At 37.3% G+C, this 24,410-nt stretch overlaps 1 protein-coding gene and 1 non-coding gene across 11 annotated transcripts in view; both read left to right on the top strand.

Annotated features, from left to right (window-relative positions):
• The window catches only part of RPS6KA3 (ribosomal protein S6 kinase A3), a 115,794-nt gene that overhangs the window by 70,330 nt on the left and 21,054 nt on the right, over positions 1-24,410 (top strand). For all 10 annotated transcript variants that reach the window (XM_036439595.2, XM_036439601.2, XM_036439597.2 and 7 more), the window contains 9 exons: positions 580-686; positions 4,819-4,856; positions 5,034-5,176; positions 5,361-5,431; positions 15,330-15,418; positions 15,609-15,673; positions 15,754-15,856; positions 18,359-18,483; positions 20,352-20,477. In XM_036439595.2, the coding sequence (XP_036295488.1) occupies positions 580-686; positions 4,819-4,856; positions 5,034-5,176; positions 5,361-5,431; positions 15,330-15,418; positions 15,609-15,673; positions 15,754-15,856; positions 18,359-18,483; positions 20,352-20,477 (867 nt within the window). The remainder of the gene's footprint in view (positions 1-579; positions 687-4,818; positions 4,857-5,033; positions 5,177-5,360; positions 5,432-15,329; positions 15,419-15,608; positions 15,674-15,753; positions 15,857-18,358; positions 18,484-20,351; positions 20,478-24,410) is intronic.
• Positions 23,654-23,781, top strand: LOC118720277. Its single transcript, XR_004988377.1, has one exon. It is a non-coding gene; the product is annotated as a small nucleolar RNA SNORA11 (small nucleolar RNA).

Raw genomic sequence — 24,410 nt, 5'->3', positions numbered from 1 at the left:
GCAGTATATATCAACAAGATATCCTTAAAGTATTGGTAGTGGAAATTCAGCCTACATTTTAAATATATTTTTATTGATTTTTTACAGAGAGAAAGGGAGAGAGATAGAGAGCTAGAAACGCCGATGAGAGAGAAACATCGACCAGCTGCCTCTTGCACACCCCCTACTGGGGATGTGCCCACAACCAATGTACATGCCCTTGGCCGGAATCGAACCTGGAACCTGGGACCTTTCAGTCCGCAGACCGACGCTCTACCACTGAGCCAAACCGGTTTCGGCTCAGCCTACATTTTAAAGATCACTTTTCATTTCTAAGATATTACTGTGGTGGGCAACAATTGCATATTCTTAATATAATTGTTACTTAACAAAATGCAGAATTGTTTCTCCCACAGTGCATATTTAGCATTTAGTAAGGTAATTAGTTGACTGATAATTTTGCAAATTTCATATGTAAATTGTGGGTAAAATTACATGTAATAGCAAAGTTATAATTTTTTAATACTTCAACTCTGGGGTGGAACTTTAAATGAAAATTACAGACAGAAAATAAAGACAGAAAATTTATTTTTATTTTAGGTGATGTTCACAGAAGAAGATGTCAAATTCTACTTGGCTGAGCTTGCACTTGCTTTAGACCATCTACATAGCCTGGGAATAATCTATAGAGACCTAAAACCAGAAAAGTAAGGAATCTTACTACTACGTTGAATACAATGTAATACTGTTTAGGAGGTAATAAAAGGTAAAATTACTTCATAGAACTATCAACAGCATTGCATTAGAGTCCATGTGCTTCACATTTCTGCTAACACTATGTATTCTCATACTTTTACTTTTTAAATACATTTTTATTGATTTTTAGAGAGAGAGGAAGAAGGATAGAGAGAAACACTGATAAAAATCATTCATTAGCTGCCTCCTACAGGCCCCCTCCTGTGGATCAAGCCAGCCACCTGGGCATGTGCCCTGACAGATAATGGAACTGGTGACTTCTTGGTTCATGGATCAGCACTCAACCAGGAAGTCATACTGGCCGGCTTAAATATATGTTAATCAGAATTTCTGCTAATATTATCTTGCTTTCATTTGCATTCTTTGATTTGTAATGAGGTTGAAATCTGTATTCATATGTTTGTATTTTTGTGTGATTTTTTTGTTCATGGCTTTTGCCCATTTTTCTTTTGGAATGTTACTTTTGCTCATTGATTTGTAAGAACCCTTTACAAATTAAGAATTTAACCATTTGACTTACAGGGTGGAGCAAAAGTAGGTTTACAGTTGTTCGTATGGGAAATAATATAATAATAAACAAGAATACAAGAATAAACTTGGTGTTTCACGTACTCACAACTGTAACCCTGCTCTGTATTGCAAATACATTTTTTCTGGTTTGTCTTTTTATTTTATTTGTGTTATTTTTTTAAAAATATATTTTATTGATTTTTTTACAGAGAGGAAGGAAGAGAGATAGAGAGTTAGAAATATCCATGCAAGAGAAACATCAACTGCCTCTTGCACACCCCCTACTGGGGATGTGCCCGCCACCAAGGTACATGCCCTTGACCGGAATTGAACCTGGGACCTTTCAGTCTTCAGGCTGACGAGCTGTCCACTGAGCCAAACCTGCTTTGGCTATTTGTGTTATTTTAACCTACACAAGTATTTTTTCCTCAGATATATCAGTCTTTTTTTGTGTGATTTATTCTTTGATTTTTATTCTTAGGAAGGCTTTTCCAATCCCATGAGCAGATTTTTTTTTTCTAATTTTATGGTTTCTGTTTTTACTTTTAACTCCATCTAGAAGTGTTTTGGTATGATGTATGGGATAGAGTTAATGCTTTCCTCCAAATACTGTTATTGAAAATGTTCTTCTCTATATGATTTCAGATTTTAAGTGTGAATTGAGTAAATTTGCCATTGCTTTTATAACAGTAGTCATCAAGAGGCTAATATTTAAGTTGTACGCTCTTCTGATTTTAAATTTGTGTTTATCACTTTTAGTAAGAAAGTTTTTTCCTCTTTTTAAGGAAATAAACAAGAACTTTGCTCTATCAGAAATTCTTAAAAAAAAACTTTATTGAAATATAATTCAGATAGCATACAATTCATCCACTTAAAGTATACAATTCAATGTTTTTTAGTATATTCAGAGTTTTACAACCATCATCTTTATCAAGAACTTAGATATAACTTACATTACAATGTTACATGCACAATTTGCATAATTACAACAGGAAACAGAGGAAATGCTCCTTTGGAATCCTTTTAAGTCATCATTAAGAAATTGTTGCACTTGCACATTTTATGTTTGGTTTTTCATATATTTTGTTTTGAGATGTTTCATATAATTCTATTTTTATTCCCCACATAATTACTGAGTTTTTCTCATCATTTTCCCAATTTCTATCATTACATAAAATATAATTCCTGATAAGAGTAATATAATCCTTAGAAGAAAAAGTTACTATAAACGTAAGATTAAACACTCATAATAAAAATGTTAGTGTTTTTGCCCAGTCGGTGTAGCACAGTGGTTAAGTGTCAACCTATTAACCAGGAGCTCAGGGTTCCATTCCCGGTCAGGTCACATGCCAGGGTTGTGGGCTTGATCCCCAATAGAGGGTATGCAGGAGGCAGCTGATCACTAATTTTTTTTTCATCATTGATGTTTCTATCTCTTTCTCCCTCTCCCTTCCTCTCTCTGAAATCAATAAAAACATGTGCTTTTAAAAAAGGTAATAGATGTACATGGTTACTTAAAAGAATGCTTAGGTATAGGTCAGTGGTCGGCAAACTCATTAGTCAACAGAGCCAAACATCAACAGTACGACGATTGAAATTTATTTTGAGAGCCAAATTTTTAAAACTTAAACTTTTTCTAACGCCACTTCTTCAAAATAGACTCACCTAGGCCGTGGTATTTTGTGGAAGAGCCACACTCAAGGGGCGAAAGAGTCGCATGTGGCTCATGAGCCGCAGTTTGCCAACCACTGGTATAGGTAATACCCTTTTAATCATGTTTTCTTTTTTTCCCTCTCAATATCAAGAATTATTTTAGAGTTTGTTTTGTTTTGAAAACTGTCTTTCATGTATTAAAAGGGAGAATGGCCGAAACCGGTTTGGCTCAGTGATAGAGCATCGGTCTATGGACTGAAGGGTCCCAGGTTCGATTCCGGTCAAGGGCATGTACCTGGGTTGCAGGCACATCCCCAGTAGGGGGTGTGCAAGAGGCAGCTAGTCGATGTTTCTCTCTCATCGACGTTTCTAGCTCTCTATATCTCTCCCTTCCTCTCTGTAAAAAATCAATAAAATATATTTTTTTTAAAAAAGAAGGGAGAATGATTTCTACCATACCTAATAATTCCTTTATATTCTTTCAATGTATTGGTCTGCTTCATAATCAAGTATAATAAAGGTTAGTATTTTTTCCTAATAAGTCCCTTATTAGGAAGAGACTTGAAAAGTATTCCTTACTGAATTATAATACTTTCAGTGATAAACTTTATTGTAATCATAGTTGAATTGATGATGTAGGAAGATTGGTAGTATTTTTTACAGTAAAATTTCATTATAACAATTTGGCTTGAACTTCTTTTAATTAAAAGTAAAAGTAAGGAAATGTCTACATTATGAAATAGCTTTCATTATAAGTTAAACAGCTTATTACTTGACCTTTCAAGCCATATACTAAAATACCTATCCAGAAATACAGTTGGCTTACAGTTTAGTATTTAATTAATGATGTTACTCTCCACTCATGTATTTGCTAAAGCTAGAAACTTGAGCGTCTTCTCCATTTGTTTTTTATCAAAACCCATATCTAAGAGCTCACTAAATACCCATTTTTCCCTCTAAATTTTTTTCTAAAATTATAAATCTGTTCATTTTTACCCTTTACACATGTAAACCTTTTATGGTTTTCAATGCCCTTGAAAAGAAGCCCAAACTATTAAAAATGCCTTATTGGCCATTTGTAGACTGGCCCAGTTCTTTCAACATGCATTTTTTTTAAATTGATTTCAGAGAGGAAGGGAGATGTAGAGACAGATAGAAACATCAATGATGAGAAAGAATCATTGATTGGCAGCCTCCTGCATGCCTCATACTGGGGATCAAGCCCGCAACCCAGGCATGTGCCCTTGACCGGAATCGAACCCGGGACCCTTCAGTCCGCAAGCCGACACTCTATCCACTGAACCAAACCAGCTTGAGCTGCATTTCTTATTTGTCTGTGCTCTGCCAGGCACTGAGCTACTAGATGAATAAGGTTAGACCTTCTAGAAGATAAAACACTGGAGAATGTATACAGTGAAAGCATGGGTCTATGAAAACCAGGAAGTGTGAGGGAGGTGTGTTAAGGAGAAGATTGTGTTGCTTGTGTCAGAGAAAAAAAAAACTAGGGAAGAATGACTGAGTCAGATGCCTTAAAAATGACAACTCTAGCACATTCAACTTGAACCCTCTGTCTACTGTGCAAGTACTGGGGACTTCAGTTAGGTCACCTCTGCAGAATAGCATTAAAAAGAGCAACTTAGAAGAACATATAGGATTTGTTTCTTTTTCTGTTAGTTTTCTAGTGCTCCTGGCTCACTAATAGAAGTTTATAAAGCTTAATCTTTGGAAATTGTTAGTCATGTGTCAAAAACAAAACAAAACAAAACATTTTTCCTCCTTTACCTTCCTATTCACTGTCTAAAGCACTATTTTAGAGTGAGTGTGGTGATTGGATGCTTAACAAAGTAATTTAGTTTTAGCATCTGTAAATCTCTAGTGGTTTGCAGAGATTTTTCTGACTTTGTTTCTTTTTTCCCCCAGCATACTTCTTGATGAAGAAGGTCACATCAAATTAACAGGTAAAAGTCCTCATTTTATTAAAATATTTTCTCTACTCTCTATATAAACTTCCTTTAAGGTTGATCATGGTATTGGATTAGAATCTTTTAATAATTTAAATATTGGAACTCTAAGTTTAAACTTTACATATACAAATTATTGTAGGATATTTATTAATTCTATATTTATTTTGGCAGATTTTGGGCTAAGTAAAGAGTCTATTGACCATGAGAAGAAGGCATATTCTTTTTGTGGAACTGTGGAATATATGGCTCCAGAAGTAGTTAATCGTCGAGGTCATACTCAGAGTGCAGACTGGTGGTCTTTTGGTGTGTTAATGGTGAGGTTTGGAATGTCTTTTCTTTTTAGAAGTTTAGTAATGAAGAGAGTAGAAATATAAATCATGTTTTATTCTATAGCAATTGTAGAAGACTTGGTTATAATTAAGATGATACTTTCTTACCTTATGGCCTTGAGATTTTATACTATTGACTAATACCTCTGATTATTCTGCCTTTTTGCAGTTTGAGATGCTCACTGGTACACTTCCTTTCCAAGGAAAAGATCGAAAAGAAACAATGACTATGATCCTTAAGTAAGTACTCCCTACTTTATATTTTGATGAGATTTAAAAGTAAATATTTCACTTGGCCAGCATGGCTCAGTAATTGAGTGTTGACCTATGAACCAAGAGGTCACGGTTCAAGTCCCTGTCAGGGCACATGCCCGGGTTGTGGGCTCGATCCCCATTGTGAGGCATGTACAAGGCAGCTCATCAATGATTCTCTCTCATCATTGATGTTTTAGTCTCTCTTTCCCTCTCCTTTACTGTCTGAAATCAATAAGATTTTTGAGTGTTGGCTGTAGTGTAAAATATAACTAAGAAATTCTTCAATATTATGACATTAGTATTATGTGGTTTAAATACAAATAAACTCCATTTAGAGTACTCCTATTGTCTTTCTGTTTGTTAATGAAGTATTAAAAGCTTTACATTTGAGATTTGGAATATGACAAGGATGCCCGTTATTTCACTTCTGTTCACATTGTCCTGGAACTACTAATAAGAACAGCAAGACAAGCAAAAGAAGTTTTAAGATTTTTAAAAAAATATATTTTATTGATTTTGTACAGAGAGGAAGGGAGAGAGATAGAGAGTTAGAAACATCAATGAGAGAGAGAGTCATCGATCAGCTGCCTCTTGCACATCCCCTACTGGGAATGTGCCCGCAACCAGGGTACATGCCCTTGACTGGAATCGAACCCAGGACCTTTCAGTCCACAGGCTGACGCTCTATCCATTAAGCCAAACCGGCTTTGGCAGAAGTTTTAAGATTTTTTTTTAAAGGTTTAAGGTTTAAGAAAGAAATATAATTGTCATTATTTAGATAACACATGATCATGCCCATAGAAAATACAATCTTTATATAAAGTCTTGGAATTAATGAGTTTAGCAAAGTTCCTGGATAAAAAGTCAGTAAAATCTATTTCATGTCTTTATACCAGCAACAAAGAATGCTGTTTATAATCCTATATAATAAAGGCTAATATGCAAATTGACCGAATGGTGGAACAACCACTCAATATGATGCTCACTGACCACCAGGAGTCAGATGCTCAATGCAGAAGCTGCTCCCTGGTGGTCAGTGCACTCTCACAGGGGAGCACTGCTCAGTCAGAAGTTGAGCTCACCAGCCAGCTCATGGCTGGGGAGTGCAGTGGCAGTGGCAGTGGCAGGAGCCTCTTCCGCCCCCTTGGCAGTGCTAAGGACTCTGATGGGTTCTGGACTGTGAAAGAGTGCAGGCCAGGCTAAGGGACCCTGCCCCCCTACCTCAGTGCACAATTGTCATGCACTGGGCCTCTAGTCTATATATAAAAAGCCAGGGACCATAACGCCAGAACAGCCCGTCACTATGACGCCCACTGTGGCCAGTGAACCAGCCTGATCAGGGGGTGGGGCCAGCCAGCCAACCTCCTGCGGCCCCTCCCCCTGGCCAGCCTGCCCCTGATTGGACTCTCCCACCCTGATTAAGGATGAGGCTGGCCAGCCAAACACCTCCCCCTCTGCCCAGCTCTGCTCCTGATCAGCCCACCCCACCAAGATAGGCCAGAAGTCCCTCCCCCTGGCCAGGCCCACCCCTGATCACACACCACACCCCAATAGGGGCAGGGCTGGCTCGCCAACCTCATATAGCACCTCCCCCTGACCGTCCCTGCCCCCTATGGGCTCCCATCACCCTGATCGGCCTACAGCCCTTCCTCCTGGCTGGCCCTGCCTCAGATAGGCCCCCCCAACCCCTATCAGGGGCAGGGCTGGCTGATAACCACCCATGACCTCTCCCCCAGGCTGATGGTCCCCAGTCAGCTCCCGCACCCCATAGGAGGGTGGGGTCCAGCCAGTCAACCTCCTACAGCCCCTCCCCCACCGCAGATCCATCCCCAACCCCAATTGGGGGTGGGGCCCACCAGCCAATTGCCCATGGCCCAGCCCTGATTGGACCCAATTGGGGCCAGGCCAGCTGGACCCCACCAGTGCACAAATTCATGTACTGGGCCTACAGTTATATAATAATGTCAAATACCTGGGGATTAATCTAGCAAAAGTTATATAAGAACTCTGCAGAAAACTAGGGCATTTTATTTTAAAAAATTTAAAAGACCATAACATGGAAGGTTGTACTATATTCATATTATGACACAGTGTATTATAAAAATGTGAGTTCTATAGCTCAGTGTTATCCAAAGAAACATAATTTGAGCGACATACATAATTTTAAATTTTCTAGTAGCAGCATTAAAAAAGTAAGAAAATTAAAATTGTTTTTTATATAGCAATGCACTGTATAACAATGTTTCAGTCAATGATGGACCTCATATATGATGATGCTCCCATAAGATTATAATGGAACTGAAAATTTCTATTGCTTAGTGACATCATAGCCACTGTATTGTGGTTGTGACACATCACTAAGGTGTTTGTGGTGATGCTGGTGTAAACAAACCTACTGCGCTGCTTGCCAATCATATAAAAGTAGAGCACATATAATTATATACACTGTGTTTACCATTGGGTTATAATTGCCTACAATATTCATTAGAGTAACATGCTATACAGGTGTGTACCCTTGAAGCAATAGGCTATACCAGTGGTTGGCAAACTGTGGCTCTTTGGCCCCTTAAATGTACCGCAGATTGATGGTGTATTTTGCAAAGGCCAGCTTAGGAGTACCCTAATTAAGTTAATTACAATACACCTACCTATATAGTTTAAGTTTAAAAAATTTGGCTCTCAAAAGAAATTTCAGTCGATATGTGGCTCTGTTGACTAATGAGTTTGCTGACCACTGAGCTATACTATAAATCCTGGGTGTGTCGAAAGCTATATTACATATACCTAGGTTTGTGTAAGTGCAGTCTGTGGTGTCTGCACAATGCCAAAATCACTAATGACACAGTTTTCAAAAACACAGTTTTTGAAATGACTAATATATTTTATTTGATCCAGTATATCAGTACATTAACATTTCAACATGTAATCAACATTAAAAATGATTAATGATGTATGTATTTTTTCATAGTTATTTGAAACTCGATTTGCATTTTACACTTACAATTGGGCTAGCCACATCTCAAGTGTTCACTGTCTGTCTGTGGCTAGTGGGCTACCATATTGGACAGTATAACTATAGCTTAAATGCAAATCAAATTTAGGTCCTAACAAGTTTTTTGTGTGGAACTTGATTCTAATAAGGTAATACAAAGGACCAAAAATAACTAATACACTCTGAAGAAGTTCAAGATAGGAAGACTTGCTTTACCAAGTGTCAAGTTTTACTGTAACTATAATTAGAAAATATGCCATTGACACAGTATAGAAAATAGACTTATGCAATAGAATATAGAACCCAGTAACAAACCTATACATATATGGACACTTGATTTGCAACCATTGAAAGAGCAGTAGAAAAAGAACAGCATTTTAAAAATAAATCATACTGGCCGAGATCGGTTTGGCTCAATGGATAGAGCGTCGGCTTGGGAACTGAAGGGTCCCGGGTTCGATTCCGGTCAAGGGCATGTACCTTGGTTGCGGGCATATCTCCAGAAGGGGTTGTGCAAGAGGCAGCTGATCGATGACTCTCTCTCTCATTGATGTTTCTAACTCTCTATCTCTCTCCCTTCCTCTCTGTACAAAATCAATAAAATATATTTAAAAAATAAATAAATCAATAATAAATAAATCATACTGGAAAAATTGGTGTTCGAGTAAAAAAATAAATAAAATAACCCCTATCTCACACCAAACACAAAAATTATTTCCAAGTATATTACATACCTATATGTATATGTGTGTATATATCCATACATACTTGCTTATGTAAAAAGGCAAAAAATATTCTAGAAGCGTATGGAAGAATATTTTCATGATCTTAGGGGTAGGAAGAGTAGTCTTCAAACACAAAAAGCACTAGTTATAAAAGAAAAGATTGATATATGATTACTACATTAAAATCAATAACTTTTTCTCATCAAAAAATTTAATTGTGAAAGATTAGAGAAGAAAATTGTGACACATATAACCAACAAAGGGCTTATGTCCAGAATATATCAAGAGCTCCAGTCAATTAATAAGAAAAAGACAGCCTAATAGAAACATGGGTACAGAACATAGGGACTTCATTGGCCAATAAACTTCTAAAAAGATGCTTACCCTCATTAATCAGAAAATTCAAGTTAAAGCCACAACAAGCTACAACCACATACCCACCAGAATAACTAACAGTAAGAAGGCTAACAGTACAAAGTACTGACAGGATATGGAGCAGTGGTAACTTTTATGCATAGCTGGAATGAATGTAAATATTTTTATAACCACTTTGGAAAGCGGTATTATCTTCTGAGATCATATATCTTCATCCAATAATTCCACTTTTAGGCATGTACTAGTTTATTTGCATCAAGGTACTTGCACATCAAAAACAATTACAAAGATGTTCATAACAGCATTATTTGTCATAGTCAAAAAATGGAAACTGGATCAATCATTAACTGTAGAATGGATTAATAATTATGGTATCTATACTAATAAAAAGGTAATATGCTAATTAGACCAGATGTCTTCCAAAGGACCTTCCAGGTGTCCTTCCTGGCAAAGCAGGGCCCAGGCGAAGCATGGGGTCTCAGGTGCCTGTGGCTGGCCAGAGGAGGGAAGCCTGGGTATCGGGTGCGGGGCTGAAGCAGAGGCAGTTAGGGGTGATCAGGCTAGCAGGGGAGCAGTTAGGGGCAATCAGGCAGGCAGATGGAGGGGTTAGAGGCGATTAGGCAGGCAAGCAGTTAGGAGCCAGCAGTCCTAGATTGTGAGAGGGATGTCCCTCAAGGGGTCCTGGATTTGAGAGGGTGCAGGCTGGGCTAAGGGACCCCCGCCCTGTGCACAAATTTCGTGCACCGGGCCTCTAGTATACATACCATATAATGGAATACAGCAGGGGTTGACATACTATCTGTAAATATTTTAGGTTTTTCAGGCCAGACACACTCTCTGGCACATATTCTTAATGTTTATTTTTTGTTTCCAATACTTAAAACATGTAAAAAAAAATTTCTAGCTTGAAAGCCATATAAAAACAGGCTGAGGCCTTTAGCCTATTGGTGTAATGTACCATATAGCAAAGAAAATGAACAAACCACAGTTATATGCAACAACTTGCGTAAATCTTATAAGAATGTTAAGCAAAGGCAGTTCAGACACAAAAGAATGAATGCTATTATGAAGTTTTAAAAACAGACAAACTAAAGCCTAGATTCTAGGGTCTACATTTAGATCAGAAGAGCCTGAGGCAAAATAAGGAAAGTGGTTACATTGGATGAGGGTTTCTGGCAATGTTACATTTCTTAGTCAGATGACTATTCACTTTGTGGTAAATCATTGAGCTGTGTATTCTGGGTTGGATTGTTTTGTACTTTGTGTTTTTCTTCACAATAAAAAAGGGTTTTAAAATGTTTGCTGTATAAATGTTCACTGAACCTTCATCACTCCCATCTACGCTGGCCCTTTTCTTTAAGCTAACACACACACTCTAGTGTTGGAAAAGAGAAACAACTTTTTTAACCTGCCTTGCCTTCCAAGTTTCTGCACCATCTTCCTGCGTCGTTTCAACACAAGCCTCTTTCAAGAGTGGCTTTCTTTTAACATTTTTGAGCTTCTTTTATTCTGTCATTCCTTCCCACCACTCTATTGAAACTTCTCTGACTATTGTCATGAGTGATCTAGTTGCTTAATCCAGTGGCAGATTATTAGAAAGGTGACTTTTTACAATGTGTTCACACAATTCATTCAGCAGATGACTGAGGTCTTTCTACAGATTAATTTAGGATGCAGTGTGAACAAGACTGACAAGATCTTCTGTGGTCAGAGTTTGCATTCTACTGGGGCAGATAGGAATTAATATTTAAACAAATAAATGTAAAAATTTAAGATATTAATATGAGGAATAGGGATAATAAACCAGGGTACTCTTGAAGTGTGGGGGCAAGGGCAGGAGCCATTTTACTGGTAGATGGGACAGTTAAGGAAGGTCTGAGAAATCTTTGACATTATTGGCCACTCCCTCCCCTCTTAGTTTTTCCTGCTTGCATTGGCTTCTCCTATCTCTAACCATTCCTCTTTTGGTCTCTTGCTTGACCATTCTTTCTCTGCTTGCCTTTATCTTTTTAATTATGAAATGTTCAAACATAAATTTGCAAAATAGAATAATACAATGAGTACACATATATCAGTCACCCAGATTCAACAGTCATCAAGATTTTGTGACATTTGTTTCAAGTATCCTTTTTTCCTAATTTACTGAAATATTTTAAGCATTCCAATCATGTCATTTCTCACCTACTTCAGTTTGCATCACTAAAAAGTATGGATGTTTTCTTACATAACCACATCTAACAAAAGTAGTAATAATGCTTGGGTATTATCTAATACCAGTGTTTAACCAGATTTTTCAGATAAGTCTCCAAAACGGTGTTTTTATAGTCCCAAATTAAGTCTGCTCATTTCATTTGGTTGTATTTCTTAAGCTTCTGTTCATCTACACATGTGTCAAACACAAGGCCCGCGGGCCAAATCCGTCCCGCCAGGCCTTCATCACTGCACTCCGCTGCGTTTCCATCACAATGACAGTTTATGACTGTTCAGTAAACCATTCGGCCCGCGATTTAGGCTGGATTTTAGATTTTGGCCCCTTCTCTGATTGAGTTCGACACCCCTAATCTAGAATATTCTACTCCTTTCCCCCCCCCCCCTCCCCGGCACTTACTTGTAGGAACCAAGTCAGTCAGTTTAGAATTCTTTTTTCTAATTTTATCTTGTGAAAAGATAAGACCATTCTCAATGTCTGAAACAAAAAGCATAAAGCTGGTTGTATTCTTACTATAGTAAGGGAAGGCAATGCTGGTTCAGTAGAGTCTCTCCAAGGAGAGCCGACCACTGTTCCTTTATATGGTTTTGGGGAAGGGTGGATCTCAAGACAGCAGCTTTTCAGGGCCGTAAGTGGATTGACATCATCTGTAAGAATGTGGTTACTTGGGTGGGACTATTGTTGATCAGCTGATTCAGGTGTGGTTAGTGGAGGCAGCCCATTCTTGTTTAGCTAATTTTCGCAGAAAGCCATTGGTTGTTTGCAAAAACAACAATTATGTACACCTGGGCAAGTTGTCTTTCATCAATTGAATAGGTTTAAACCAGTTCTGGTGGCTCTCTTGCTACCATAGTAACATAACAATTAAGTCTTTTTGTAGGAGCATGCAAATATCTTTCTTCTCCTTGTGATACCATTTAACTTGTTCCTTTATCCTGTTTTCTGGTTAAACTTTTTTGGCAAGATTATTTCCTAGCTTGTGCTTTTGCATCACATCAAGAGGCTTACAACATCTGGTTGTTCCACTTTAAACGATTACATAGTTCCCGTGGATACAACTGATTCCTTTCTTGTAAAGTTCCCTGTCAGACTTTCGTCTGTAGGTTTCATCAATTGATAATCATTACTTGAAACAATTACTTTACTAGAGATTCAAAATAGTGGTTTTCTATTACTTTTATTCTTTATTAGTTGTGTGGTTGTTGTGTTTTGGGGTGGTTTTTTTTGTTCGTTTGGTTTTTGGTTTTGTTTTGTTTTTGAAACTGAACTTCTCTTGAACTAGGGCTATTTAATTACCATTAAATAAGGCTCAAAGAAGAAAGGCAAAGTAAATTTTTAGTTATTTTCTTAGTTATTTTTAATTGTGAGAGCCCTAATCACTTTCATTGGGGGTTGTGTCCAATGACTTGGGTTTTTATGTTAGTTTTGCCTTTTTCCCTAAAATGAACTTGTGGGATTTAATAATCAGTGTGATTCAGCCAATTACATTCGTTATTTTTGATGCCCAGATTGTCCTTATTCTGATCATTTTTAAATGTTCTTGTTACCTAGGGTTTCATCTCTAATATGCTTTTTGCCCCTCTGTGTGCTCACTTTTCTTATAACTACTTTCAGCATTTTAATTACTCTTAAATCACACTTTCTTGCCTTAATTACAAGACACCAGACTTATATTTTGATTTATTTCCTTGCCTAGTTCTCCCAAAATATATGACATGCAGGACTTAACATTTTTATCTCTATTTGCTGTACTTTTCCTCTTGTAGTCCCAATTAGTATCATTTCCATGCAGCCAGAAACCTGGAAATCATTTTTTATTCCTTTCTTGCACATGCAGGTATTCAGCAAATTTGCTGTCAGGAATATTCTTGTGTCTTAGCCTTTCTTTTGCATTGAACTGCTTACAGTTTTCCGACCAAGGTGATGTCCCACCCGCACTATTGGGCCAAAGCTCCTAAATAGAATGTCTATTACTGACCAGTGCTTCCCACTCCAGATAACTTTATAGTACCCTTGGAGTTACCTTCTTGAAAATGAATCTGGTCATGTTAGTCCATTGTTTAAAGACCACTGCCTAAACAGAAATGTTTCCCCAGATTTGTTCAACAAAACCCTAACTCTATAAGATGTTAATGCATATTCTCTGAGAGTTGTTAGAAACAAATGTTTAGAAAAATACTGATTTTTTAATTATTTTTTTTTACTCTAGATATCTCAGCCTTTTATATGTAATGTATTAAATTCTATGGTTTCAGCAGGGGGTATAATAGATAGCATTCTACAAACTCATTGGATCATGAAAATGTTAACTATCTAGAGAGATTAATGCTATTAAGTAAAATGTTGTAGAAACACTAGCCAAATGAATAAATTCTCAACCTTTAAATTGCATTGAAGACCTTTCACAATTTCTTGTGCTAAATTCAATATTCCCTATTGTTCCCTTAGCATTCTTTCCATATGTCCTTCTGGATTTGTCTCTTAAAAATACCAGGATTATCTATATCCATCATCCCTACTGCCCATCGGAGGCTGTCTTTATCTCTATACCTTCAGCACTAAGCAATGTCTAGCACATAGTAGCTCATAGTAGCTGAATAATAAGTGGATCTATTTCTGAAATAGAAATTTCTCTGCTAGCCATTTTCTCCAGCTGTTACTATTTTCATACTTATAGAATCCTTGGTTTCCATAATTTGTAGGTTGGATAAAAGAATAAAATTATATATTAGAGTTGAAACAGACCTTCAAGCTCATCAGACCAGTGGTTTTCAGACTGTGTGCTACAAATTCAGATATTCCACAGACCCCTTTCCCACCAGCTCCTCTTCCCTGCATAGCTGTTAAAGGGAATGAGAGAGAAAAAATAAACATCAGAAGCACGTATTCATTTAGCAGTTTTAAATATTGGATTTCTTAAATTCCTTTTGAAAAGGGGTTTCAAGGGTACAATTTGAAAACCATTAATCTAATGTCCCATCTGCTTGCTCCTGATAAAGCGGTAACTGGCCCAAGGGGATTGGCTTGCCCAAGATCACAAAGTTCTTAGAAAAGAGCCAGAACTAGGACTCAGATGATCTTACTCTCACAATTGTGCTTTTTGTAAAATTCTGAAAAATGAAAAGTTCATTGGGGCATTATGGAATAAAATTATTATGTGTTCACACCAAAACTTTATACACAAATGTTCTTAACAACTTTATTTGTAGTAGCCCAAAACTGGACACAATCCAGGTATGCTTTAACAGGTAAATAAACAAAACGTGGTACATCCATGCTATGGAATACTATTACTTAGCAATAAAAAGGAATGAACTCTCAATATACACAATAACTTAGATACATCTGAAGGGAATTCATGCTGAGTAAAAAAAAAAAGCTTATCTACTATATGATCCCATTTACATAACATTCTTAAAATGACAAAATTATAGAAATGAAGAAGGGTACACATGATCTCTCTATTGTTTCTTACAACTGAGTATGAATCCACAATTATCTTAAAATAAAAATTTTAATTTTAAAAATAAAATATAGATACCGCAAAAAAATAAAATGTTATTATGTGGATTTATTATTTAGAGCTAAACTTGGGATGCCACAGTTTTTGAGTCCTGAAGCCCAGAGTCTTTTACGAATGCTTTTCAAACGAAATCCTGCAAACAGATTAGGTAAATTTTTTCTTCTTATTCTTTTGTGTGTTTGTTGGTATTTGGTTTGGGGGGAGGAGGGCTGATATTTTTGTTGTTGTGGGATTATGAACTATTAGGACAAATATTGAAAGTGAAGACTAAATAAATAATATATATTCCTCCTTGAAATAAAATTACCATTTAATCAAAACTGGTTAATTGTTGATAGGTGCAGGACCAGATGGAGTGGAAGAAATTAAAAGACATTTATTTTTCTCAACAATAGATTGGAATGTAAGTATAGAATGATAAACTTACTTGAATTTTTTTTTTTTATAATTAACACATGTCTAAGTCTTTCTTTTTTCCTTCAGAAACTATACAGAAGAGAAATTCATCCACCTTTTAAACCCGCAACTGGCAGGCCTGAAGATACGTTCTATTTTGATCCTGAATTTACTGCAAAAACTCCCAAAGGTAAGAAGGAAACATGAAACCCCAAATATAAGACATTATATTTTTAATTTATTTAGAATATGTTTTTATTGATTTTTAGAGAGAGGGGTAGGGAGAGGATAGAGAGATAGAAACATTGATGAGAGAGAAACATCATTGATTGGCTACCTCCTGAAAACCTCCTACTGGGGATTGAGCCAGCAATCCAAACGTGCAGTAACCAGAGTCGAACTGGCAACCGCCTGGTGCATGAGTCAATGCTCAACCACTGAGCCACACTGGCAGGCAATAATGTTTTTCTTGCTCAATCAGGAAAACTTTTCCAGTTTAATTTTTTATGCTCTCTTCATGTTTCCCATTCATACCTCAGTCCTGACACAATCTATAATAATAAAAACGTAATATGCTAATTAGACCGGATGTCCTTCCCCACGACCTACCGGATAAAACCAGGGCTATGAGGGAAGCCCAGGTCCCATGTGCCAGAGGGAAGTCGGTGCCAACAGCGAGGGAAGGAAGGCCTACTCTTGCACGAATTCCGTGCATCAGGCCTCTAGAAACTAAATAATTAGGAAATCCTTTATAGCATTTTAAAGCAGTTAAGATCCTTGTGAAATCTTGTAGCAAATTATATTGTGCCTTAAATTTTGATTCTATTTATATGGAAAAACTATTTGTGTGTTTATTTATTTATAGCTATTTTTACATGAAATATTCTTTAGTATAAATAGTTCTCTTTAAAATTCTAATATTAGCCCTAACCGCGTTGGCTCAGTGGATAGAGCTTCAGCCTCCAGATTAAAGGGTCCCGGGTTCGATTCAAGTCAAGGGCATGTACCTTGGTTGTGAGCACATTCCCAGTGGGGAGTGTGCAGGAGGCAGCTAATTGATGTTTCTCTCTCATCGATGTTTCTAACTTTCTATCCTTCTTCCTTCCTCTCTGTAAAAAATAAAAATGATATATTTTTAAAAATAAAATAAAATTCTAATATTAAGTTATAGTCTGGAAGTACTTGTAAAGTTCAAATCCCAAACATAATTTAAACTTTACATGAAGATTGATAACTTCAAAATGAATCATATCCTGAATCATGCTTTATTATAGAAATAATCTTTGAAATGATCATCTATATTTCATTCATTAGCTTATGTTTATATATAATGATGTGTTTTGTTCTCTAATACTCTCTTAATTTAGTTGTACTGGACCCGAGGTTTATCATTGAAAAGTAAATAAATAGAAAGTGTACTTACATATATTTTCTATAGAATACTAGTATATCACTCAAACCTTGCTATACAGCTTTCCAGACAAAATCTTCACAATCTACATTGAGCATTGATGGGTTTTTATTCATTTTACAAGACAGTCTTAGAAATTTGGATTAATGCATGAACAAAATTTTAGCAAATACATGGATAGTGATATACATAGAGTTGATATGTAGTCTTCTTTTACTTTGCTTTTTCAATACAATTTGTCCTGGTAGAGGAAAAAATCTCAGAATAGAGCAATTCTATATTGGATTCTGCCCAGATAGGTTCTTTTAGCAAAAATCTTCAGTATAATAATTGGTTTAAAATTCACTAAACAATATGTATTGCTGAGAATATCAAGCTGATGTTCAAAAAGACCTTTATACAGAGTTGATGTTTAAGTATATTTGCCTATTTATTTTTTGCTTGCCCTTAGCCTTTAAAGTATGTTTATAAATATTAGTATGCCTAATTGTGTTTATATTTATTTCTTTAAAATGAACATTAGCTATACTGTAAATGCATTTTTCTACTTTTATTAATGCCAGTAGATTCCAATAAATAATTTGAATAACAATACACTGTTGTGTCATAAATATATTTTAAGGATTGCATACCATGATTATCCTAGAAATTACTTTTGATCCTTAAATATATATAATAATAATAATTTTTAACTTGTAGTTTAGATTTTTAGATTCTAACATTATGTATTGAGGCCACTGAACTAAATTCTTTTCTCCTAAATTATCTGTAGGTCACCCTTGTATCCCCCTCCTAATCAGAAGCCATAGCATTGGTAGGTTACCATTTAGGGCTGCACCATCCAATATGGTAGCCAATAGCCACATGTGGTTATTTAAACTTAAGTTAATTAAAATTAAAATTTTTGTTTCCCAGTCATACTAACCACATTTCAGATGCTCAGTAGCTGCATGTGGCTAGTGGCTACCATTTTGGTCAGCACAGATAAAGAAAATGTTCATCACAGCTATGGGACAGTGCTAATTTAGAATAGCATTTTAGCCCAGTAATTTATCGATTTATTATATTCTTAAATGAATTAGCTATTTTCTGGACTCTGTAGGAATATGGTATTAGAGTTATGGCAATAAGCCATCAGGGCAGATCTGGTACAGTGCCTCCCTGGGTTATCCTGAAAGTACTAGGTTCCTGAGAAAAAGTGAAAGGTTATAATGTGGACAGTTCTTCCTTTAATTGTCTTTCAAAGTAATCACCTTCTTGATAATTTATTATTCTTTTCAGATTCACCTGGCATTCCACCTAGTGCTAATGCACATCAGCTTTTTCGGGGGTTTAGTTTTGTTGCTATTACCTCAGATGACGAAAGCCAAGCTATGCAGACAGTTGGTGTGCATTCAATTGTTCAGGTGAGTGAATGTGTAAATAGTTTTAAGTTTGAAATGTAAGATGTAGTTCGTTGTATGAATGATTAGCTTAGATTTTATTTGCTGACTTAGGTGAGTAGCTTAAAATACATTTTACATATCATTGATGTTACTCTTAGAAGTTTCTTTCGTATGCCTTTGAAAAGGTTGCACGCACCAGAATCCTGAATACTTGTCTGACTTGGGATAATGAGATAGGATTAGAATTCTAAGAGAGTTGAGATAAATATCACCATCTTGTCTCTCCCTTGTCCTGTGCCTCAAAATGTTTATCAGGCCTAGTTTGTTTCAACCTCTGCCTCTATCAGGTCAGCTATGATTCCCTGATTCCCTGGTCCCCTGATTGCCTTAGAAGAAGGGTCAGCAGACTTTTTCTGTAAAGGGCCACATGATAAATACGTGAGGTTTTGTAGGCTATATGATCTCTATTGCAACTACTCAGCTCTGCCATTGCAGCACAAAAGCAGCCCATTGACAATACAAAAATGAATGCGCATCTCTGTGTTCCAATAAAACTTTATTTAGAAAAACTAATAGTGAACCAGATTTGGCCTCAGGCCATAGTTTGCCAACCTCTGTCATAGAAACATTTAAGAAATAAAAATGAACTTAAATCTTAAGTCTGCTAAGTTTTGTGTCCTTGTTCTTTTGGAGCCCCATTGTCATTATGCAGAAATGGTTATGGGTGTACTGTCTTAGGGTGCCTCCTCTCTCATTAACCCACATGATTATCAGAGCTGGAAAAAAATCTAAAAACCACAGTAGCAGGTTTCTAGATATGTAGGTGTATTTGTAACAGGAGACTTAACTATTATTAAATTAAACGTTACTAGAGTACACAAGTACAAAATATTAGATTTATTCTCATTCTAGTATCATGGAAAAATAAATTTAATTCATCTTCCTAGTCATAGAGGGAATTAGTGCTTGAATTTGCTTGATAATTAAGTTGCTTTTGCTCTAAAGTTTATTTTATGAGTCAATCATGTTGCTTTCTCCACTTCCTAGAAAACCAGTTTAAATAGTGTTTGTTTGTTTTTTAACAATGTTAAAATAGTCTGTCTCTTTTACTGTGACAACCATGTGGTGTATGGCAAGTTTTAAAGAGATAACTTCTGTACCTAACATAGAAATTACAAACATATTCTATAGAATTCAACTTTTAACTTATATGAAGCTTATAGGCATGAGGGTGGGAGGATCTATCACTCTAGCCCAGGCAGCAGAACTTCCTTCAGTGTGTTTATGGGACCAGTAATTTACTGTTCATCATCTTCCATGTTATTAGTCCTTAGCCCATGGATGGCTTCTCTAGCACAAGTTGTATTAAAGCTATGACTTGAGGGTGGAGAAAGGAAGGTATGGCTACAGATAGTCCAAATGATGATAATAAGTATCACCTTCAAATAACGTTATTTAATCCTCACCATTATCCTCTGAGAAAACACAAGTTCAAGATTACACAACCTACAAATGGTACATCTGAGACAAAAATACAGATGTTCAATCCAGGTGTCAAACTTCTTCCTATTTGCAAAGGTATTCGGTGCTCAGTCACAGGCGAGGCTGTCAGCCCATCAAGTAGTTCTGCATATTCTGTTGTACATATTTAATTTATTAATCTAACTTAAGCTTTTTTAAAAGGCCTATTTCATGCTGCACGTTTTATTGTAAACACTTCTAAAATATACAGTTGTGGAAGAATAAATGATGTAAAGATTGATTTTTATTTTTATTAATATTCATTTATAGTTAACATCAATAATTCATGTTGAGTAATATATCCCCCTGTTATGAAATGTACCAAAGTCAGTATAGAACTCTTTGTCAATTTATAATTGTGTTTGTAGCAGTTGCACAGGAATAGTATTCAGTTTACTGATGGATATGAAGTGAAAGAAGATATTGGAGTTGGCTCCTACTCTGTTTGCAAGAGATGTATACATAAAGCCACAAACATGGAGTTTGCAGTAAAGGTTAGTATTTTTAGATTTAAAATGCAACGTTAATAGTTTTTATTCATGCATGTCAGTACCAGTAAACATGTTCTTCTTCTTTGGTAAATGTGCCTTTTGTTATAAAAAGATAAAGTTACTTCAAATATCTGGCTAGTGATTACCAGGGAACCATCCATTACAGTGGATTCCCCTGTGAGCTAAAAAGGTAAGGTAGCGTACATCCAGTTTGCTTGGGGCAGTATCAGTTTACATTGACCTGATTTTTTTGTAGCACCCCTTTTGCTTTCAGAAGCCTCCCATTTTATAGTCAAGGTGTCAGGGAATTCTTCAAGATTTTATACCAAATGTATGTTTACATTTTTCTAGCAACAGTGTTCATACCATTCTTCACATTTAAAAGGATATGTGAACCAATATATATAAAAGGCTAATATGCAAGTGTCCCCTCGGGAGTTTGACCAAAAAACTGGGAGTTCAATCACTCGCTATGATATTCACTGACCGCCAGGGGGCAGCATGGAACGAGGGAAAGCCCTGGTCAGCAGCAGGCAGCCAGAAAGCCCTGATTGGCCCTGATAGCCGGCCAGGCCTATGGAGCCTACCCGTGCACGAATTTCATGCACCAGGCCTCTAGTAAAAGAATAACCACTAACATTAAATTTATTATTAGCTATTTTAACTTCTTCAAGTGTTCTAAGGCAGCAAGATTTTTCCAAGTCAAAACCAGGACACATGGCTCTATGATAAAGTTTGAGTTGCAAACCTTTAGTTGAAAGTGAACAAATATCAATCAAGTCTCTGCCTTTTCACTTATTGGAATGGTAGCCTTTGCTCTCCCATTGCAAGCAATTCAAGTAATGTCTAAAGCTTTCGACTTACCTGCAAGTTTAGAAATAGTCTTTAAGAATGGGCAGCTCCTGTTTAGTCAGTGGAAGAGTGACATTAATTGGGATTATTTCCATCCACCCATCTATTTATCTAAATATATAGTACTAGATGCCTGGTCCATGACATTCGTTCACTGGAGGTGTGTGTATGGGGGGGGGGGGGGGGAGTCCCTCAGCCCAGCCTACACCCCTCTCACAGTCAGGGACCCTTTGGGGGATGTCCGCCTGCCACAGAGGTGGGAGAGGCTCCCACCACCGCCTCTGAGCTTGTCAGCAGTGAGCAAGGTGCAAGACTTCTGGCTGAGAGGAGCTCCCCCTGTGGGACCGCACTGACCATGAGGGGGCAGCTCCTACGTTGAGCATCTGCTCCCTGGTGGTCAGTTTGCATCATTGCAACTGGTTGTTCTGCCATTCAGTCAATTTGTATATTAACCTTTTATTATATAGGATGATTTCATATGTAAAAATGAAAATGAATGTTTTATGTCACTAGAGGCCCAATGCATTAAATTTATGCAAGGGATTCGGCCCCTGCCACTGCATCGGCAGCCTCAGCCCTCAGCCACCAGGGCCTCTGCCACCTCTGCCTTGCCTCAGACCCTGCCCACCCGCCTCAGCTTCGTCCGGAAGGACATCTGGAAGGACAATCAGTCTAATTAGCATATTACACTTTTATTGTTATAAACTAGTGGCCCAGTGTATGAAATTCGTGCACGGGGAAGGGGGAATGTCACTCAGCCTGGCCTGCACCCTCTCCAACCTGGAATTCCTCAGGGGATGTCCTACTGTCTTGCCCCAACTGTTCCCCCTTGCCAGCCTTATCCCTGTAGGATTGGGCCTAAACTGGCAGTCGGGACATTCCTCTTGCAATCTGGGTCTGCTGGCTTCTAACTGCTCACCTGCCTGCCTGTTTTATTGCCACTAACCACGCTACCTTCTGGCCTGCGTGTCCTCCAACTGCCCCACCGCTGGCCTTCTCACCCCCAACCCCCCCCCCCCCCGCCATCTTCTTGCCCCCCAACTGCCCCCTGCCAGCCTGATCACCCCCAACTGCCCTCCCCTCCTGGCCTGACTACCCCTAACTGCCTCTGCCTCAACCCCGCCACCACGGCTTTGTCCAGAAGGATATCCAAAAAAGCCTCCCAGCCTAATTAAAATATTACCCTTTTATTAGTATAGATAGAGGCCTGGTGCACAGGTGGAGGCCGGCTGGTCTGTCCTGAAGGGAGTCCCGGATCAAGATGGGGGTCCCCTTGGTGGATGGGGCCAGCCTGGGCGAGGGGCTGAGGGCCATTTGCAGGCTGGCCATGCCCCCATCAGGTTGAGGGTCCCCTCTGGGGGGGCGTGGCCAGCCTGGGTGATGGGCTGAAGTCCTTTTGGGGGTGGTTTGCAGGCCAGCCAAGCCCCCTGCTTTGTCCAGAAGGTCTCCAGAAGGTCTCCCAGTCTAATTAGCAAATTCCTCTTTTATTAGTATAGATAGCAATTATCTGAGAAGACATATACACACAAAAATTACTTACTATTCTAAACTTATATCTAATTGCTTTTAAAAAAAACATCATTGTATATAAGGCTTTTTGTCAGCTATAAAGATAAACCAGAAATTCATTTTAATTTGCTTGTATACTCATTGCTCACAATGAAATTTGGGGCACATAGAAATTTTCAAATTACTTACATGAAAGAAGATACAGTGAATAATGTACTTTGTAGACAGTTTAAGAATGTACCTTGCCTCCATAAACACATCAGAAAAAAGCAAAAATGTCCTGATGTCCCCTTTGAGTTACAGAAACTAGTAGCTGTATACCAAAACCTTGAGATTATCTTGAAACTATCTGTGGATTATTGTAGCTTAAATTAGAATCATAAAACCAATCCTCGCACAACTTGATTCTAGTGAAATTACTGCAAAGCTAAGATCCACAAGCATAAGTATGGATTTAATGTGAGCTGGGCTCAGATTAGCAGATCAGAATGTTGCCAAAAATAACACTTCCGATGAGATGTGTTTTGGTTCTCAGAAGACTAACCCCAGGACATATCCCTTGAATTAGCATGTCTATTCCATATACTCTTCCTCTTAATCATCCATTTGCCTAATTCCACACTATTATTTACAATCAATTGCAGTGGACACCTATATGTCTGTCTTCCCTGTTTTCCAACCACAGAACCATTTTACAACTAAGTCCATTTCAAATAGCATATTTAGCTCATGTTGAGAGTTGCAAGCTACGTTGCTAGAGCATTTGGGTGTTTATTGCATACATTAATTACTTTGCAGTTTTAAAATGGAAAATAAGTTGGGTGTGAAGAGAGCAGAGCGCTTGAAGAGTGGCTGCTCTGTGTATAACACATCCAACAGCAACTGGGCTTACTCTCTACAGGTGGCAGGATACTGTGGCCTTCCTGTGATATTACACCCTATCCATGAAAAAAAAGAAAGAAAATAAGGTCACAAAATTTATTTCCAACTGCCTTTTGGATGAAATGAAAGCAAACCTTATTTAGCAATATTACTTTACATTAAAACATTAAGAGAAGTATTTTTAAGAAGCAGCCAACATAACAGGGTTGGAAAGCTACATTAGTATTTTAAAGGGCTTTATTATAATAATTAAACTTGATTCTAGCCAAGTAAAATTTCAGGTGTGGTTTTCTGCTTAGCTTTCTGCCCAGCTTCAAAAATAATCTTGCTCTACTGAACCGTTAATTAATTTTTATAAGTAGCTTACAACTAATGGGATATTTCATTGAAGCATTTTATTAAAGGAAGGAAAGTAAATTAGTAAATTGAATACACAGATGCTAGTAGTGCTGATATATATATGTCTCTGTGTCCCCAAAAATTTATGTACACTTTGAATAATTATAAAAGCAGTGTTTGTACTTCAACTTCATTTTTAAACTTCCAGTAGCATTTTGGGATACAATTCCTTTGTTCAAAACTTAGTCTGGCTGAAAAGAAAGAAACATCAATTGAGCTATCAGCTGTTAAAGTGTGTATACATGTTTTGGGGGCACCTTGTACATATTGCTCTTAAGTATCTGTGTTGACAGA

The sequence above is a fragment of the Pipistrellus kuhlii genome, unplaced genomic scaffold (genome assembly GCF_014108245.1).
Source record: "Pipistrellus kuhlii isolate mPipKuh1 unplaced genomic scaffold, mPipKuh1.p scaffold_m20_p_16, whole genome shotgun sequence".
NCBI lineage: Eukaryota > Metazoa > Chordata > Mammalia > Chiroptera > Vespertilionidae > Pipistrellus > Pipistrellus kuhlii.
This window is presented reverse-complemented; position numbering and strand designations above follow the sequence as displayed.